Below are 20,539 nucleotides of genomic sequence, written 5' to 3' on the forward strand. Positions count from 1 at the left end.
TTTCTAGCCATATTTTAAGGACAGTGAGCTTATAATTCACAATCCTAGAGAAGCTAAATGAGAACGTGAATCCAAAGACAAACATATAGGCATCCCCCTGAATATTAACCTTCATCAGGCGATGAAAGGTTTACCAGTATTTTATTGAGAATTTTTTCATCAATGTTCATGAGAGAGATTGGTCTGTAATTCTCTATCTTGGATAAGTCTTTGTGTGGTTTTGGTATCAGGGTAACTGTAGCTTCATAAAAAGAGTTTGGCAATGACTCTTCTGTTTCTATTATGAGAAACACCTTAAGGAGTATAGGTATCAGCTCTTCTTGGGAGTTCTGGTAAAATTCTGCATTAAAACCATCTGGTCCTGGGCTTTTTTTGGCTAGGGTTTTTTTTTTTTTATGACAGCTTCTATTTTCTCACAACTTATAAGTCTATTTAAATTGTTCACCTGGTCTTGATTTAAATTTGGTATATGGTATTTATCTAAAAACAAGTCCATTTCTTTTACATTTTCCAACTTTGTGGCATATAGGCTTTTGTAGTAAAACCTAATGATTCTCTGAATTTCTTCAGTGTCTGTTGTTATGTCCCCCTTTTCATTTCTGATGTTGTTAATTTGCGGGTTCTCTCTCTGCCTTTTGATTAGTTTGGATAGGGGCTTGTCAATCTTGCTGATTTTCTCAAAGAGAATGTTTCATTGATTCTTTGAATTGTTTTCTGTGTTTCTATTTTGTTGATTTCAGCCCTCAGTTTGATTATTTCCATACTTATTCTCCTCCTGAGTGAGTCTGCTTTTTCTTTTTTTCTAGAGCTTTAAGGTGCGTTGTTAAGTCTCTAATGTGAGCTTTCTCCATTTTCTTTATGTGGGCACTTAGTGCTATGAACTTTCCTCTTAGCATTGCTTTCATAGTGTCCCATAGGTTTGAGTATGTTGTGTCTTTATTTTCTTTTTTTTTTTGATTATATTTTTTCCATTTATTTTATTGTAGCAGAATAATACTTGACAAAAAAAAGAGTGTAGAAGATATTCAGTTCAAATAATGAAAAAAGTATATTTATTTTCATTGAATTCAAGGAAGACTTTAATTTCTTTCTTTATTTCTTCCCTGACCCACGGGTGGTTGACTGTTCAGTTTCCATGAGTTTGTAGGTTTTCTGGGGGTAGAATTGTTGTTATATCTAACTTTATTCCATGGTGTTCTGATAAGACACAGGTGGTTACTAAAATTATTTTGTATCTGTGGAAGTTTGTTTTGTTACCGAGTATGTGATCAATTTTCAAGAAGGTTCCATGAGATGCTGAGATGAAAGTATATTCTTTCGTATTTGGGTGGAATGCTCTATAGATGTCTGTTTGATTCATTACCTCCATTAGTTTTCTTATTTCTTTGTTAGATTTCTGTCTGGTTGGCCTGTCCATTGGTGAGAGAGGAGTGTTGAAATCTCCTACTATTATTGTGTGGGGTTTGATATGTGCTTTGAGTTAGAAATGTTTCTTTTACATATGTGGGTGCTTTAATATTAGAGGCATAGATATTAAGGATTGAGACTTCATCTTGATGAATTGTTCCTGTTATGAGTATAAAGTGTCCATCTCCATCTCTTCTGATTGATTTTAGTTTGAAGTCAATTTTGTTAGATATTAGTATAGCCACACTGCTTGTTTCTTAAGTCCATTTGATTGAAAAACCTTTTCCCAACACTTGACTCTGAGTAAATGTCTGTCTTTGTGGTTGAGATTTGTTTCTTGTAAACAACAGAATGTTGGATCCTGCTTTAGCATCCATTTTCTTAACCTTTTTATAGCTGAGTTGAGACCATTGATATTAAGTGATATTAATGACCAGTGGTTGTTAACTCCGTTTTTTTTTTTTTTGTTTTTGTTTTGTTGTTGTTGTTGTAGAGTTTGTGTGTTTCCCTTCTCTGGGTTGTGCTTGTGGAGAGTTGTTAGCTGTCTAAGTTATTGTGAGTGTTGTTGGCTTCCTTGGGTTCTGATTTTCTTCCTATTTCTTTCTGTAAGGCTGGGTTTGTGGCTACATATTAAATTTGTTTTTATCCTGGAATACCTTGTTTTCTCCATTGATGGTGAAAGAAAGCTTGGCTGGGTATAGTAGTCTGGGCTTGCATCCATGGTCCCTTAGTTTCTGCAGCACATCTATCCAAGACCTCTGGCTTTCATAATTTCCATAGAAAAGTCAGGTGTAATTCTGATAGTTTTCTCTTTATATGTTACTTGACCTTTGTCTTTTGCCGCTCTTAATATTCTTTCTTTATTCTGTATGTTTTGTGTTTTGATTATTATATAGTGAGGGGATTTTTTTTGATCCAGTCTACTCGGTGTTCTGTATGCTTCTTGTACCTTCATAGGAATATCCTTCTTTAGGTTGGGAAAGTTTTCTTCTATAATTTTGTTGAATATATTTTCTGGGTCTTTGAGCTGTAATTCTTCTCCTTCTTCACCCCGTTATTCTTAGGTTTGGTCTTTTCATGGTGTCCCTGATTTCCTGGATGTTTTGTGTTAAGAATTTGTTGGATTTGCTCTTTTCTTTGATCAATGAGTTTATTTCCTGTATAGTATCTTCAGCATCTGAGATTCTTTCTTCTATCTCTTGTATTCTGTTGGCTATAGTCTCTGTAGTCCCTGTTCATTTACCCAGATTTTCCATATTCAGCTGTCCCTCTGTTTGTGTTTTCTTCATTACCTCAATTTCAGTTTTCAAGTCTTGAACTGTTTCCATTGCCTGTTTGATTGCTTTTTCCTGGTTTCCTAGGGTATCTTTGAGGGATTTATTCATTTCTTCAAACTTTTTGTTATTCTTCTCATCCATTTCTTTTTTTTTAAGTGTTTTGGTTTTTTTTTAATCAATACTTTATTTATTTATTTAGTATAAGATATTCTGTCTGCATGTATGTCTGCAGGCCAGAAGAGGGCACCAGACCTCATTACAGATGGTTGTGAGCCACCATGTGGTTGCTGGGAATTGAACTCAGAACCTTTGGAAGAGCAGGCAATGCTCTTAACCACTGAGCCATCTCTCCAGGCCCTCTCATCCATTTCTTTAAGGGAATTTTTCACATCCTGTTTAAAGGACTCTATCACTTTCATAATGTTACGTTTAAAGTCTATTTCTTCTACTTCTTCTGGATTAGGATGTTCAAGTCTTTCTATTGTATGTTCGCTGGATTCTGGTGTTATCATGTTGTTTTTCAGATTGTTGGAGGAATTCTTGCATTGGCACCTGCCCATCTTTCCTTCAAATGCTGTTAGGAGAGTCTTGTCGGCTTGGTCCGATCTTGGCTGTGGCTACCTGTGTACTTGGGGTTTTTTATTGGTCTGCCCTCTCTTAGGTCCCCTCAGCACTGGAGTCTCTTAGATCCTCTCCACCCTGGAGTAGGCTGTGGTGGTCGATCTAATGTCCCCGCAAATGGAAAAAAGTGCTTGGGGGCAAGCTGGGATAGGATAAGTAGATAAAGGCAGTAGCCAGGGAGAAGCCCTGCTCAATGGTCAGAAAGTTTAGGGGATTTGGGGGGTGCCTGTGCTCTGTTCCCAGTGAGTCCAACCAGCCAGTAGGGCACTCACTTACCCCTCCTGAGCGATGGAACTTCTGGTACAGCTTCAGGCCACTTGCTGGCCAGGCTCCTTGCAGACAAAAGGGAGGGCTTGCTGGGTGCAGGCTCAGTGGGGCAAAGAAACTCCTGTGGCAGTTGCACTCACCTCTCTGTCCCCAGATCCTCAGCACTGAAGCAGGCTGAGTTGGGGGATCCTACGACCCCGCAGATGGAAAGGGATTCTTGGGGGGCAAGCTGGGATAGGATAAGAAGAGAAAGGCAGTAGCAGGGAGAAGCCCCCGCTGAATGGCCAGAAAGTTTACGAGTGGAGGGTGCCTGTGCTTCTTTTCCAGGGCATTGGACAGGCTGCCAGTCAGGCTCACACTCACCCCTCTGGAAGGACGGATCTTCTGGTACAGGATCAGGGCCACTTGCTGGCCAGGGACCTCGCAGACAAAAGGCAGTCCTTATTTTAAAAAGGCTTTGAATCTTCTTTTCTTGTTATTTATTTAGTTAGTTAGTTAGTTTGGTTTTGTTTTTGTTTTTCGAGACAAAGTTTCTCTGTGTAACAGCCCTAGCTGTCCTGGAACTAACTCTTGTATAGGAGACTGGCCTCAAACTCACAGAGATTCACCTTCCTCTGCTTCCCAAGTGTTGGGATTAAAGGCATACACCACCACCTAGCTAAAAACACTCTTCCATAATATAAATGTACCAAACTCTGTTTCACAATATAAATGTACCATGAGCTGGGGCATGATAATCCATGCTGTAAGTCTGGCACCTAATAGTATTCTGTATACATGATAATAAGTTTCTCCACTGATGTAGTTAGCCTGATCAAGCTGAACTGAAAAAGCAAAACATTGTTGTTTTATTTGAACAAAACTCCCACCCTGGTGAGTTCCCCAGCTCCAGAGATTGAGGCTGGAGAAGTCATACTTCTTATATGCATGCTTATATACCCTGTAGGTAAAGGGTGATGACATGTCTATCACAATCTGGATTTGTGCCCAAGTATGGTCAAAAGTTGAGTGCTTTAGAAGGGGTCTTCGGCTACTTGCAACTTCAGAGAAGGAGCTGCCATAGTCATCAAGAATGTGGAACTGGGTTTTTTGGCACCTTTTCTTTGCTGGAGATTCTCTGAGAAGGTGGGGTTTGGAGAGACAGGACTGGGGCTCTCCTGGTCAAGCAGAAGGTTCCAGCGAAATAGCACCCAGTCCAAATTAAGGCCGGGTGTGATGATCCATTCTTTAAGTCTAGCACCCAGGTGGCAAAGGTGAAGATGGAAAAACTCACAAGTTCACATCAACCTGGGCCACAGAGAAAGCTACTGTCAATATAAAACAGTAGCTCTTCAGGTTTTATTTAAATCACAAAGAAGAGTAGCTTATTTACATAAAAATAGCCAAATACTTGGAAATAAAACCACCATACACCTGGCTTCTTGAACTCTGGTATTCAACCCCATGTGGTCAACTCTAACTGAAATCCAAGCAAGACATTTTGTGAAACCTGATATGCTGATTTCAAAATTCATGTGAGAACGTAAAGGATTGAGAATAGCCACCATTGCTTTGGCATAAAAGCTACAGTGAGGACACTTACCCTATCAAATATCAAGATGTGATATTAGTAGAAACTTAGAAAAGTAAAGAGGAAACAGGCTCTAATCCAGGAAGCACTTCCACCATACTCCAAGTGACATCAGGAAACTTTGACTGAGATTGCACCATCCTTTACGTGGTTGGGTACAGTTGACTAGGCATAGGAACAAACAAATCCTTATCGTACAGCCTCCAGAGTACAACTTCCACGTGATGTAGATAACTAACTAAAAAACAAACAACCTACTCTCTGTCCCACCTCTGTAAATTGTCGTGCGGTTAAATCTTCCTCAAGTTACCAGTTTGAGTGGATCCTCTTTCTTCTGTGGAATTCTGAAATGAGAGCCTTTGGGGTTCAGCCCGAGAGAAAGTAACAGCCAGCGAAAGTCTGAGGACAAATGTCTCTCACTCTGTGCTGTTCTGAATCAGTTGTTAATTGTTCTGCTTCTATTTTAATTCTCCTGGCCTTCCTCTTAATTTCTTCTAGCTTTTCCCCCCTCTATTCTAAAAACTCTTCTTACAGGAGTCTTGAAGCAATAAAAAAAATTTATAAGGGTTACCTCTCATTGGTCAAAATTACATTTTTAGGGTAAGCGATATGGAGCTGAACCATTGCCATTGCAACACAAGATTCCAAAGTTATAGGAATAAGACACATGACCAGATGGGGAAGGGGCACAGTACACAGTGACAAATTTTGAAGCATAGGTCTATTGTTAACATATTTGAGAAACAGAATTGTTTTTCTTAACCTTGGTTGGACATCTGTGATTCTGACCTCCTATATAGCTGTAAAGTTTTAAGCTTATAATCTATTTACAAAAAGCCTTTAGTCTAGTTTAAAATTATTCTTAGGTGAAAGTGAGCTAATTGTGTCTAGTAGTTAGTTGAGCTAAAAGGAACAAATCAGGGTTTTAACTGTCTATAGTTCTCGTAGGACAAATAGATCTAGTTATGAAGCATGTCCTAATACATATTTTATACACCAAAATTATATAACTAAATGAAAAAGTAATGTTCCTGACCACCCATAGATATGTGTGCCCATAAATTGAGATGTAATCATGAGATTATATATACACATTGAATAAAAATATATAGTAATTGGGAGATATCATAGCTGTTATTGTACAAATGAAATTACAGATGAAAGCAACCATTTTCAGAGTCAGTTATCTGCAAGCCTTGCTGATGGGGTATCCCATCAGCAAATACTTCCTCTGGTGAGGTGACATCTGAATTATCAATTGCTATGAGCTGTAATTTTGTCATGGCTTGTGATAAACACTCCTGACAATTCTGTTACCAAAAGAAAAAGGAAGAAAGTTTTTTTTTAATTTAAAAATATTTAATTTAATTTCCCATATTGCCTATGGCTATGAGTTATTAAACTTTATCTTTCAGGAAAACAGCACTATTGGATGACTGGCATTTTGAGGAGTTCAGTCTTCTGAAGGTCATTGCATTAATAATTCTTGAAGTCTAGGCATGGAGCTCAGTGATAGATTGCTTGCCTAATGTGTGAGGCTGAGGTCCTGCAAATATTTTTTTCAATTAAAAATGCAAAATATAGCTGTGTATGTTGGTATATTCTTATAAATTCAAAATAGCCTTGGTTACAATAAATAAATAAATAAATAAATAAATAAATAAATAAATAATAAATAAACATTGTCAAGGTCTTTCCTTTCCTTGATCAGCATTACTCCTAGTGTTTATTTTTTAAAGCTATTATGAATTGGCTATATTTCTGTTTTATTTCATAGCAATCTCATTACAGAGATCCAGAGAATTTGCTGATTTTTCCGGTAATATCTTTTAGGGTCTTTTAAGTCTTCAATTACAGAGTTTGTAAATAGCGCTAATTTAACTTCTTTCTTACAAATGATGTGCTGACTAGTTTTATTTCGACTTGACACAAACTTTAGTCACTGGTGAGGACAGCACCTCAATTGAGAAAATGAGTCCATAAGACCTACTTGCAGGCAAGCCTGCAGGAAATTTTCTTAATTAGTGATTAGTGAAAGCACCCAGCTAATTGTGGGTAGTGCCAACCGTGGCTGGAGGTCCTGAGTTCTTTAAGAAAGCAGGATGAACAAGTCATGGAGAGTAAGCAAGCAAGCAACCACGCTTGAAGGCATTTGCATCAACCTGCCTCCTGGTACCTGCCCTGCTTGAGTTCCTGTCCTGATTTCCTTCAATGAATAGTGATATGGAAGTGAACCCAAGTTGCTTTTGGTCATGATATTCATCCCAGAAATAGAATTCTTTTTTTCCCCCAGCAATAGAAATCTTAACTTTCCTTTCTCTATTCTTACTGATTATAATGCTTATAATATTAGTGTTATACTGATATATGCATGTAGTATCTTCCAACTTCATATATGTTAAATATGTGTTTGACATATATATATGTATACATATACATATATATATGCCCTTTATTAATTTTAACTAAGTTTCTTTTTGTTGTAGCATGAGTGTGAAATGTTCCTCTTAAGCTAATGTGTTTGACTACTTGATCACCAGCCAGTGGTACTGTCTTCCCAAAAGGTTATGGAACCTTTAGCAGGTGGAACCCTGTTGGAGGAAATGTGTAATCAAGGATGGTTCTTGAGTTTTTATAGCTTGGCTTCACTTCTTGTTCTTTCTTCACTTCTTAACTGTGGATATAATGTGATCATTTACCTCCTGCTCCTGCCATCCTGTCCTCCTTCCCTCTGACATGCTGGACTATAAGGCAAAACAGATCCTTCCCCACTTAAGTTGCTTTTGTCATAGCAATAAAATAACTATTGTTCTCAGTTTCTTTAGGAATTTTTTTTTATCATGACAGGGCACTGAACTTTGTTAAATACCTTTTTTGGATCTATTGAGATGACCATGTAAATATCTAACCTTAAATCTGTTTTTATGATTTATTACATTTATTGATTTGTATTTGTCTCTGTTGAACCAACCTTACCTCTCGGTGATAAAAATCAAGTCAGCCTTGACATAACTTCTTAGTGAGCTCTTGAATTTAGTTTATAAGTACATTATTGACTATTCATCAGAGTAATTGCTCTATGGTTAAAAGTTCCTGCACACCACAATGAAAAGAAAATCCTTTCCAATTGTGGTGGTTTGAAAGAAAATAGATCCCAAAAGGAGTGACACTATTAGGAGGTGTGGTCTTGTTGGAGTAGGTGCGGTCTTGTTGGAGGAAGTGTGTCACTGTAGAAACAGGCTTTGAGGTCTCATATGTGCTCAAGATACTGCCCAGTGTCTCAGTTCACTTCTTGTTGCCTTTGAATCGAGCTGTAGAATTCTCCAGCAACATGTCTACCTGCATGTTGTCACTCCCAGCCATCATACTCCCCTCTATGATGACAATGGAAAACCTCTGAAACTGTAATCTGCCACCTCAATGAAATGTCTTTCTTTATAAGAGTTGCCATGGGTCATGGTTCCTCTTCACAGAAATAGAAACCCAAACTAAGACACTAACTGTATGTAAGACAGGAGGTTGATAACTAGACTATGTAAAGATCTGCAAAAATTAAACATCGTTAGGTCCCAAAGAATCACACAGAAAATCTACATAAGTTATAAGACTGATTGGCCCATTAGCTCAGGCTTCTTATTAACTCTTATAACTTATATTAACCCATTATTCTTATTTTTGTTAGCCATATGTTAGTACTTTTTTCAGCAGGGCAGGTCACATCTTTCTTCTTCCATGGTCTGGGCAGGACTGGAGAAAAAGCTTCCTTCTTCCCAGAATACTCCTCTTCTCATTGCCCTGCCTCTGCTTCCTGTCTGGTTGTCCTGCCTCTACTTCCTGCCTGGCTATTGGCCAATCAGCATTTATTTAAAACATAATTGACAGAATACAGAATTGTCCCACACCACTTTCCCCTCATTTTTTTTTTTTTTAAAGAAAACAAGAACACCCATAGTCCATTTTTGGGGAATTTGGGCATAGTATTCCAGGCTACTTCCTGCTGGTTGGGGTACTGATATTCTTATGGGGACATAAAAAAATTAGAATTATGATCAAGTCCTGACTGGAGTATCCTGTGAATCTTGATCATCTCAGGTAGCAGTCTTGAATCTGTTCTGGATGCAGAACTCAGACATCCGGGCCATCTGTTCCTACCGGAGATTTCTCAGTTGGTCTTCCTTGATCCAAACCTGCTTTTTCTTAACTCCGAATGAATCCACAGCCTCTCATTTCCTGTGGAAACAAAATCAAAATCTCTTCTCCAAAGTAACATACCTTTGACTTCAATTTTGAAGTCAAGGTATTTTCAAAATACCTATCTTGTGTTAATTCAGCAGCATTTATAAGAAAATATCTTTTGGCAGCTGTTGTTCCTTCCTCAGCATTCAAACAATTTAAAGAGAGCAACAGTATCCAGATTCTCTGTGTGTTTTCCATCTTTATACAGAATTGTCCCACACCAGAGAGTAGTGACACACACCTTTAAGCCCAGTAATCACACTAGTTTGCCATAGAAACCCGGCAGTAGTGGTGCATGCCTTTAATCCCAGCCCTTAGAGAGGCATATAAAACAGGAGAGAGCTCTCGGACACAATCTCATTCTGAGGATTTCTGGAGGTAGTATCACCATTTTCAGACTGAAGTAGAGGAAGGAGTCAGTAGCTGGCTGCTTTGGCTTTTCTGGTCTTCAGGTTGAACCCTGATATCTGTCTCTGGGTTTTATTAATCATTCTAGCTACAGGGTAAAGGTGGCTGGTGTTCTGCAGAACAGAGCTAGGGATGAAACTAGAGGATTGGCTTTGAAGAGACTGAGAGAGGGATGAGCTATCCAGTTAGCCCCACAAGTGTGATTTTAACATCTTTATTACACATATTTTAATGTCAACATTTGTCTTGTAGGTTTAAAGAAAAAAAAGAACATGAAAAAGTAGAGTTATAGTCTTGAGTTGGTGGAAGAGATACCAGTAAATAAGATGTCAGAAGATGAGGATAGCTCGGACCCTGGAAGAGCCACTAGATCCGGATCACCAGAGGAGAGTGGATTTATTGAAGAAACACCAGACTCCTTAAATGAAACTTCTCCTTATTCAGAAAGGAGCGATTCTAGTCATATTTATGAAACAAGTTCTTCAAAGGGCACAGAACAGTCAGCAGCTTCCTCTCCAAACCAACTTAACAGTGATGAAGAGAATAATAAAAACATTACATTTTCTGATACCAACATAGCAGATGTCACCCCACTGTCAAAATCAGAAATGTCCCGAAACTCCGTGTCATCAGAGACGAAGGCAATGGAAGACTATCAAAATGTTGGATTTCCATCTGGGGAAAATCAGAAAGAATTTGACTTAGAGACAGATAACTTTGCAGTTAATCTTGAGGCCAAGCGTTTACAAGAATTCCCTGTGGACATTTTAAAAGTCAAATATGTAAAATATCTGTATTTAGATAAGAATCAAATAAAAACTTTCCAAGGGGCAGATCCAGGAGATCTGCTAGGACTTGAGATTCTGTCCCTGCAAGAAAATGGATTGCCATCAATCCCCATGGAAATTCAGTTATTTCACAACTTAAAGATACTAAATGCCAGTTACAACCAGATATCATGCATACCTAAAGAACTGTTACAACTTAGGAATATGACACAACTCTTTTTAAATAGTAATTTTATTGAGGATTTACCTGCTGCTGGCTTGGAAAGTCTTAGAAATCTGGAAATTTTAAGTTTAGGTAAAAATATGTTAACACATATACCAGAGTCTTTGTCTAGTTTGAAGAACTTGCAAATTCTTAATCTGGAATATAACCAATTGACAATATTTTCCAAGTCTCTATGCTTCCTTCCAAAACTGGTTTCATTAAACCTTACCGGAAACATGATAGGCAGTTTGCCAAAAGAAGTTAGGGAGCTGAAAAACTTAGAAACCCTTTTAATGGATCATAATAAACTTACCTTTTTGTCTGTGGAAATTTTTCAGCTGCCCAAAATAAAAGAACTTCATCTAGCTGACAATAAATTGGAAGCTATTTCAAACAAAATTGAGAATTTCAGACAACTTAGACTTCTTAACCTTGATAAAAACTTATTGAAAAACATGCCAAAGAAAATTTCCCACTGTATAATGTTAGAATATCTTAGTCTTAGTGATAATAACATAGAAGAGCTTCCTAGGGAAATCCATAAGCTTAAAAATTTGAGACAGCTCCATCTAAACAGAAATAAAATGATAAAAATGGCTGAGGAAATCTCACATCTTAATAACATAAACAGCCTGGAGTTTTCAGGCAATCAAATCACACACATTCCAATTGAAATAAAAAACTGCAAAAAAATAACCAGAGTCGAATTGAATAACAACAATATAATGTACTTCCCAGTGGGGTTGTGTGCTTTACCAGCACTTGACTACCTGAGTTTTAATGGAAATTATATTTCAGAAATCCCTATGGATATATCATTTAGTAAGGAGCTGCTTCATCTAGAGTTGAATAGAAACAAACTCCCCATATTTTCAGAGCACTTGTGTTCTCTCACTAATCTTGAATACCTGGATCTTGGTAAAAACCAAATAAAGATAATTCCACCCTGTATCTCTGCCATGGTGTCACTCCATGTGCTCATTCTGTCTGGTAATAGGTTTGAAATTTTTCCAAAGGAACTGTGTGCTTTAAAAAACTTGCAAGTACTTGATATTTCAGAAAATTACTTACAGAAAATACCTTCAGACATCTGTAAACTGAAAAGGATCCAGAAATTGAACTTCTCGAGCAACCAGTTCACACATTTTCCTGTTGAACTGTGCCAGCTTCAAACCCTGGAGGAGCTGAATATGAGTCAGACGAATGGCAAAAAGGTAAGAGTGTTCTCCTGGGTTTGGTCGGGAGGGCAACTAGAGGAATCTCAACCTGAGACACACTGTACTTGTGTCCTGACTAGCTTTACGTTAACTTGACACAAGCTAGAGTCATCAAAGAGGAGGGAGCCTTGATTGAGAAAATGCCTCCATGAAATCCAGCTGTAAGACATATTCTTAAGTAGCTATCAAAGGGGGAGGACCCAGGCCATTGTGGGTGGCACCGCCCTGGGCTGGTGGTTCTGGATTCAATAAGAAAGCAGGTTGAGCAAGCCATGAAGAGCAAGACAGTAGGCAGCTCCCCTCCATGGCCTCTGCATCAGCTCCTGTCTCCAGGTTCTTACCCTGTGTGAGTTCCTGCCCTCATTGCTTTTGATGATCAACTGTCATATGGAACTGTGAGTGCAATAAACACTGTCCTTCCCAAGTTGCCTTTGGTCACGGTGTTTCATCACAGCAGTAGCGACCTTAACTAAGACAACATGGAAGTTCTTTTGTGTGTATTTTAAATAAGTGGAATGCTCTATGTTTGAAAACATGACCTAGAGACAGAACTCTCTACACAAAAGCTTTTCAGGACAACATTTCATCCAAATGCAATGGGAAACAAAGTGATAATTTTGTAGATTGCTTTCTGTTTAGTTCGTTGGGAAATTTCTAAGTTGTATGTGACTTGTACATGTATGCATTCCTGCAGTGTGTACATGGATGCATGTAGGTGCACATGAGTGTATGCAGAAGCCAAAGGTGTCTTCAGTTTTTTCCTATTTTTTTGTTTGTTTGGGTTTTTGAGTTTTTAGACAAGGTATCAGTGTGTAGCTCTGGCAGTCTTGGAATTTACCGTGTTGACTGGATTGGCTTTGACCTCACAGAGATCAACCTGTTTTTTTTTCTTCTTTGATTGCTGGAATTCAATGTGCCACTATGCCCATTGTTTCTACCTCATTTTTTTTTTGAGACAATCTCTCACTGAACTTGGAGATCATGGATTGGTTAGACTAGTTGTTCACTAAATGTGTCTCCACCTCAACCCTTCTGCACTGGGGTCATATGCATGGTCCCAGCTTTCCAGTGAGTGCAGGGGATTCAAACTCAGATCTTCATGCTTTCAGACACTTTATTTACTGAGTCATCTACTGACTCCTATTGTAAGAAGTTTTAAAGTTTGCGAATCATATAAACACATTGTTGAGCTGGGTATGTGGTTTATTGGCAGCATTTTGACAACTCATGCATGACTCTGGGTTTGATCTCCACTGCCATAATGCATCCCTGAAAAATCTAGAAAATTGAGATGATAGAAATTTTCCACAGACATATCATAATAAAACTATTATATATTGTTTTGATGTACTTTTAGTCTCTTTTTCAGTTATAGACTAAAATTCAATTTAAATTTTTATTCTATATAAGCATTTATCCTTAATAGAACATAATAATATTCCCAATAACTTTTATAATAAATACATGATTTATATAATATTCCTCTGAAAGTCTTTTCTTCATGATAATGCTTTAGAAAATTTCTTCATAAATATATTTTTCATATTTAAAACTGTTTTCTTTGGAAATTACTCCTAGAAATGTATAGGTTAATTATTTGCTTATTCACTTCTTACTACTTATTTACTGAGGTGCTAGGAAACAAACCCATTCCTCACATAGTAGGTAAGTTCTCTGCTACTAAACTATACCTCAAACTTTGGAAATATTTTTTTTTAAATTACCGATATATCCTTAAATCTCAGTAAACACAGCTATCATCTGACCATCTTTAATGCTAGATTATTATCCCTAGCACTCTAGTTCCACAGTTGATAATTTCCCCTGGAATTTTTAATGTCAGTTTCTCTGTCTTCACCCTGTGCTCGCTGACTTATTTTTCTGTTTATCAGGCCTTGTCAAACTCATCAGACTTCATTCCAAAAGATTTTTTTTTTAAAAAGTACTTATTCTATTTTATGTGTATGAGTGTCTTGCTTCAGTGTATGTGTATATAAAGCCTGCTTGAATCTCATGGAAGACAAAAGAAGGTGTCAGATACCTTGGAACTGGAGTTAAAGTTGATTGTGAATTGCCGTGTGGGTGCTGAGAATAACACTTCAATCCTTTCCAAGAACAGCAGGGACTCTTAACTGGTAAACAATGTCTTCAGTTCCACAAGGGACTGATGTTAATGTTTTCTGTTTGGCATGATGGCATATGACTGTAATCCAACACTCACAAGGCTGAGCAAAAGGAGAGTAAGTTGAACCTGGAATACAGAGTGAGACTGTCTGAAAAAGGAAGGGTGGAAGGAAAGAGAAAGAAGGAAGGAAGAAGAAAAGAGGGAGGAAGGAAATTTAGGATCAAAGTAGTTGCCAAAAGCACCAGTTAAGTCTTTACAACATCATTTTAAAAGTCTTTAGATGGGAAAACATTGCTTATAAGAATCCTTCTTGCCAGACGGTGGTGGCACACACCTTTAATCCCAGCACTCAGGAGGCAGAGGCAGGTGGATCTCTGTGAGTTCGAGGCCAGCCTGATCTACAAGAGCTAGTCCCAGGACAGGATCCAAAGCTACAGAGAAACCCTGTCTCGAAAAACAAACAAGCAAACAAAAAGAGACAGAATACTTAAAGAACTAGCTGATTCAAAAGTCGTTCAATTTTCAAAAAGAACATTCATTTGAGGGAAATTCAATGATAGGCCTACTGACCTATGCTGATCTTATTTTTGCTACATAAACTTGGCCCTCGGTCTTGCATAATCTTGCTTACCTACGTATTCCTAGGAAGTTCTTAACACTTCGCCGTAATGGACACCTCCTCGTTAATCCTATTTATGTATGACGTTTATCCTGCTTTACATAACCTACTTCAGTCCTACTCATTCTTATGTGTGTGTTTGCGTATGTGTGTTTGTGTTGTGTGTGGGTATGGGTGTTTGTGTTGTGTGTGTGTATGGGTGTTTGTGTTGTGTGTGGTATGTGTGCATTCTTGTGATTTGTGTGTTGTGTTGTGTGTATATGTGTTTATGTGTGTATGTATGTGTTGTATTGTGTATGTGTATGGGTTCTGTGTGGTGTATATGTGTGGTGTATACCCATGTGTAAGGATGGGTGTCTTCCTATATTGTTCTCTGTGATGAGAATAAGATAAAGTGTGACTGAGTAGTTAAAAAAAAACTTCAGGGAAGAAAAAGAGACAAGGCAGCATTAATCCTAGGGAAACAAAAAAGACAAGAGTGGGTGACAATTGGGGTGTGGGAAGAAAGAGGCTCATAAGCAACAGGGCTAATTAGGGAGCACTGATAAGACCATGAGTTACATGGGTGCTAAACAAAAGTTTGAGGATTTTTAGGACGTAAAGTCATAAAGAATCAGTGACAGAATGAAAGTATCTCCTTAGGAAAAGGTTAAAACAAAACTTTATTTTTACACTGTTTTCAAAAGGAAAATGTAGTGATACAAATACTTATGGATTTTTAAAATCATTATTGTTTAATCATCCTTGCAGTTAACAAGACTTCCAGAAGAGCTGTCTAATATGACTCAACTCAAAACACTTGATATCTCGAACAATGCCATCAAAGAGATTCCAAGAAATATAGGGGCGTTGAGAAGCCTGGTTAGTCTACATGCAAATAACAATCAAATAAGTTCTCTGCCACCATCCTTTCTGTCTTTAAAAGTTCTACAGCACCTAGACCTCAGAGGTACGTGTCAAGTATAATAAGCAATATGAATCTGTAAGTAGAACATTGATGCTAAATTTCAGATTTTCCTGACGAAAGCATACCAGACAATGCATTAAGTGGGCATCAGAGGGAGAGGGGCACATAGTGCTTTCCCAGTAGCAAGAAATGAACATGAAGATGAAGAACTGATTTCTTACCTTGAAAGCCCTAGATATGGAAACAGAAGGAAACAGGTGCTGTGGTGGGGGAAATGGGAGAAGTGAGGGGAACTTTAGGTGGGAAGTGGAGGGCAATACAGAGGGAGTGGGGAGCAGAAGTAATACTATGAATGTTTGGAAAACGCATAAGGGATCATATATTATGTTTATAATTTAGGTGAAGTTATGCTATTTGGGGTGATAATGCTTCCCCCAAAAGCCATGGACTATCTAATGAAAACTACACTACCAAGCATGAGAAACATCTTTTCTAGCTTTTGGTCAGGGGAGCCCAAGAGAATCCCAAAGCCATCAATGTGGACTACTGCTATTGCCCTTAATTCCCTACCAGAATTTGAATGTAAGACCCTATTGCTCAAGACACCATATACTTTGGTCACAGGTCTTGGAAGACTCGAGCTGAAATAAATCTGGAAGCCTCCTCCCCGAGAACTAGCTATCATCTTATCAGAAAGTATTATGCAAGTTAACCCATTTTTTAATCTGTATATCACCACGAGGTTGTGGCCTACCAGCAAAGTTCTGGCATGTCTGACTGGTGGCGGCTCCATCGCATCTTCTGATTCTGCCCTTCTTCCTCCCAGCATTCAGTTCTATCTTCCCTGCCTATCTAAGTCCTGCCCTATCAACAAGCCAAGGCAGTTTCTTTATTCGTTAACCAAGAAAAGCAATACATAGACAGAAGGATTTCCCACACCAGGTATTCATGCCTAGTACTGTAGCCCTAGCCAACTACCAGTGACTACCCAAGACGAGTGTCTATCTTGACAGTTTCTTAAACCAATACAATTTTACCGTTTTCTAAATACTTATCCTTTCACCCCTCATCAAAGCATCTTCTTTTTACAATAGACGAAGACTATTAAAAAGATCACAACTGGTCAAAATGCAAGGAATAAGTGACTATGGGGCTCTCAACCCCAATTGATATATGTGTAACGTAACATCCAAGGCTTAGGGGAAACTGTGGAAGAGGGGGCAGAAAGAGTCTAAGAGTCAGAGGCTGAGAATGTCTGCTATTACATTGTATCCCCTAGGCACCATAGACAGAGAAGCTGTACCCATGAACTCTCAACAATATGGTTGGTTGAACAAGACTGGCATAATGACAACCATAGTTGACAGTCCACTGTAGACAGGGGAAATTCCACATGACCCAACCACTAGGTGAAAGGCTATAGGCTTTGTGACTACAGAGAGGTTCAACGTTCTCTATGGACAAGCTCCCACATAGGTTGTCCAATCCTAAATGGCCATCCCTGGACACAGTACATATGAATAAAGCTAATGGACTCCGTGGGTTACATATACATATATACCATACTCATGTATATACACACATGTAATAATAAAGAAGAGATCATGAATTTGAAAGAGGAGTTAGAAGTGGGAGAGGTAGATATAATGTAGATGCAGTACTTATGTATGAAGTTCTCAAGAAATAAACTATTAAAAAGAAAGAGAAATAAAAAAAAATACCAACAAAAATTTCCCCAGAACCTTTTGCTCTGTTGCAGATTGAAACTCCCAACTGGAACTATAGTCCCTGGAGACGGTTGAGTGTAACATGAGGGCCGGCTTGTTGGGGTTTTCTGCCCTGCCCGGTACCCCACAGCCGGCAAGCCCCAAAGAAAATCACACAGAGAGTCTACAATAGGTTATAAACTGATTGGCCCATTGGCTCAGGCTTCTTGTTAGCTCTTGTAGCTTATATTAACTCATTATTCTTATCTATGTTAGCCACATGGCTCGGTACCTTTCTCAGCCGGGTAGATCACTTCCTGCTTCTAGGTGGTCTGAGCAGGAATGGGAGGAATGGGCTTCCTCCTTCCCAGAATTCTGTTCTCATCGCACCACCTCTGCTTCCTGTCTGGTTGACCCACCTATACTTTCTGTCTGGCCAATCAACATTTATTTAAAACATGATTGGCAGAATACAGACAATTCTCCCACACCAGTTGAGTTAGGACATCAAGACAGAATGGCCAGGGGCATGGTACCCTGCTCTTCAGACTGGAACAGTTCTCTGTTGTTCCATATTAGAATTAGAAAATAGTAAAACCCACTTTGCCAGACAAGCTCCAAAGAAAAGCTGGGGTGGTGTAGATCAGTGGAAAGACCCATGTAAACACCGCCTCCCAAGTTCCAGTCTGAAGGCAGTTCATTTCTAGAAGGGCTAAAGAGAGTTACCACAGATATACCAACGGCAGGAAGCATTTTCCACCAGTGACTGAGGAAATAAATGGGCATAATATTGACTCTTTAGAACAGGGTTCTCAACCTTCTTAAAGCTGCGGCCCTTTAATTCAGTTATGGTAACCTCCGACCATAAAATTATTTCCATTACTACTTCATGACAGGAATTTGCTACTGTGATGGATGGTAATTTAAATATTTGTGTTTTCCAATGGTTTTGGGTGACCCCTGTGAAAGGATTGGATGTTCCCAAAAGGGTTATGACCCCTGGATTGAGAATCACTGCTTTGGAGTGCAATGATAGATTTGTCAAGCTTTAAGCACAGAGCCTGGTGTGGTGATTTTTTAGCAGATGTTGTCATCTCTACCTCAAAAAAAAAAACCCAAACAAACAAACAAACAAAACAAACAAAAAAAAAAAACAAACCAGACTAGCAAGTGAAGAAAAGGAGATGGGCATATTGACACTTTGAACTCAGTGACAACCCAGTTTTCTTTGCAGTCTACTTTACAGCCACGGGTGCTGTTTTTACTTCCCACCCTTTCTATTCACTTTTTTTTTGTTGGTATCAGGAACATTGGTTCTGATGCTTAGTCCCTCTGCCAGATCAGTTATTAAATATTTTGAATAGTATTGCTGTGTACATGGCCCAAACAGAACTCTAAAGGGGTCCTCAAGCTATGTCTTTGTTTATATTTATTTTTTCTCTATTTTTTTTGAAGTTGACATACAAAGTAATGGGCCTAATTGTGGCATTTCATGCATATATACCTATCTTAGTTAGGGTTTCTATTGCTATGTAGAGACACCATTACCATGGCAACTCTTATAAAAGAAAAACCTTTAATTGGGGTAGCTTACATTTTCAGAGGTTTTTAGTTCATTATTATCATGGTGTGACGTGGTCGCATGCTAGCAGACACAGTGCTGGAGAAGTAGCTACATGCCCCACATCTTGACTTACTGGCAACAGGAAGTAGACTGAGATACTGGGCATGACTTGAGCATATATGAATCCCCAAAACCTGCTTCCACAGTGGTGCACTTCCTCCAACAAGGCCACACCTCCTAATAATGCCACTCTTTTTGGGTGTTATTTTCTTCAAACCACCACAATGCCATTATACTTTGCTCCGATTTGTCTCCCGCCCAACTCCATGCTAAAGTCCTCCTGCCAGCCCCCCTTTCTTCTCTCATGTCACTTGTATTCTGTTATTCTATTTTTATCTTTCCTCTCCCTTTCTGTAAGATCCTTTCCTCTTCCTCACGGTTGTCTAGCTACTTTCATCACAGACGCACACCTGCACATGCACATGCATGCACGTTTATATATATATACACACACACACACACACACACACACACATACACGCACGCACGAATATAAATCTAGAGCCGGCGAGTTGGCTGAACCCAGGTTCAGCTCCTATGACCCCCAAGGCAGCTCATAACTATCTGTAACTCCAGTACTAGGGCATTCAATGACATCTTCTAATCTCCATGGGAACCAGGTGTTTATATGGTATGCATACATGTATGCAGTAAAAATACTTATACACATAAAATAATAAAGCAATTAAAATTTCAAATCTGGAATCTGCATATGAGGAAGATAGTGCTTATCATTCTGACTCCTCCTTACTTTGACTAACATAATTATCTCCACTATTCATTTTTCCACAGATATCATAATTTCATTCGTCTTTCTATGGTTAAATAAAATTCTGTCTTGAATATCTGGTTTATCCATTCATCTCTGGATTGTCTTCTCATCAGGTTCCATGTCTTAGCTATTGTGAGTGCAGCAGTAAACACAAACAGAGCATGTGTGTTAGCTGAGGGTCCTTATGTATATCCCAGAAGCAGTATCACTAGCCCAATGGTTGGGTTTTCTTTGTTTTAGTTTTTTTAAGGACTCCCCCAACCACTGATTTTCATAGTGACTGTACACTTTATAGTCCCGCCAGCAGTGTATAAGTGTCCCTCTTTCCTCACATCCATGTGTTGCTTGAAAAAATATTTTTACCAGAGTATAGCATCCGGACTGAAGGAGTATATATTGCCAATTTACAGCTCAACAAATTTTCAAAAGCCGAACAAACCCATATTTGAGAACATGGATCAAGAAACAGAGAAGGGAGCTGGAGAGATGGCTCAGAGGTTAAGAGCACTGACTGCCCTTCCGGAGGTCCTGAGTTCAATTCCCAGCAACCACAAGGTGGCTCACAACCATCTGTAATAAGATCTGGTGCCCTCTTCTGGCATACATGGAGGCTGAACACTATGTACATAATAAATAAATAAATCTTAAAAAAAAAAAAAGAAAGAAAGAAACAGAGAAGTTCCACAAAGCTGCCCTGCTTTCATCTGTTAAGCTCAGGGTTCCCAACACCTTGCTTTAAGTAAAACTGTGAAGTAAATACTATATCGTATCCCTTTAAGAGACAAGCCCC

General features: G+C 38.6%; 1 protein-coding gene across 1 annotated transcript in view; it reads left to right on the forward strand.

The window, feature by feature from the left end:
• Window positions 1-20,539, forward strand: part of Lrrd1 (leucine rich repeats and death domain containing 1) — a 33,555-nt gene that overhangs the window by 5,152 nt on the left and 7,864 nt on the right. The window contains exons 2-3 of the mRNA XM_005371774.3: window positions 10,039-11,993; window positions 15,491-15,689. Of these exons, the coding sequence (XP_005371831.1) occupies window positions 10,113-11,993; window positions 15,491-15,689 (2,080 nt within the window). The 5' untranslated portion in view covers window positions 10,039-10,112. The remainder of the gene's footprint in view (window positions 1-10,038; window positions 11,994-15,490; window positions 15,690-20,539) is intronic.

Source organism: Microtus ochrogaster, unplaced genomic scaffold (assembly GCF_000317375.1).
Source record: "Microtus ochrogaster isolate Prairie Vole_2 unplaced genomic scaffold, MicOch1.0 UNK126, whole genome shotgun sequence".
Classification (NCBI taxonomy): Eukaryota; Metazoa; Chordata; class Mammalia; order Rodentia; family Cricetidae; genus Microtus; species Microtus ochrogaster.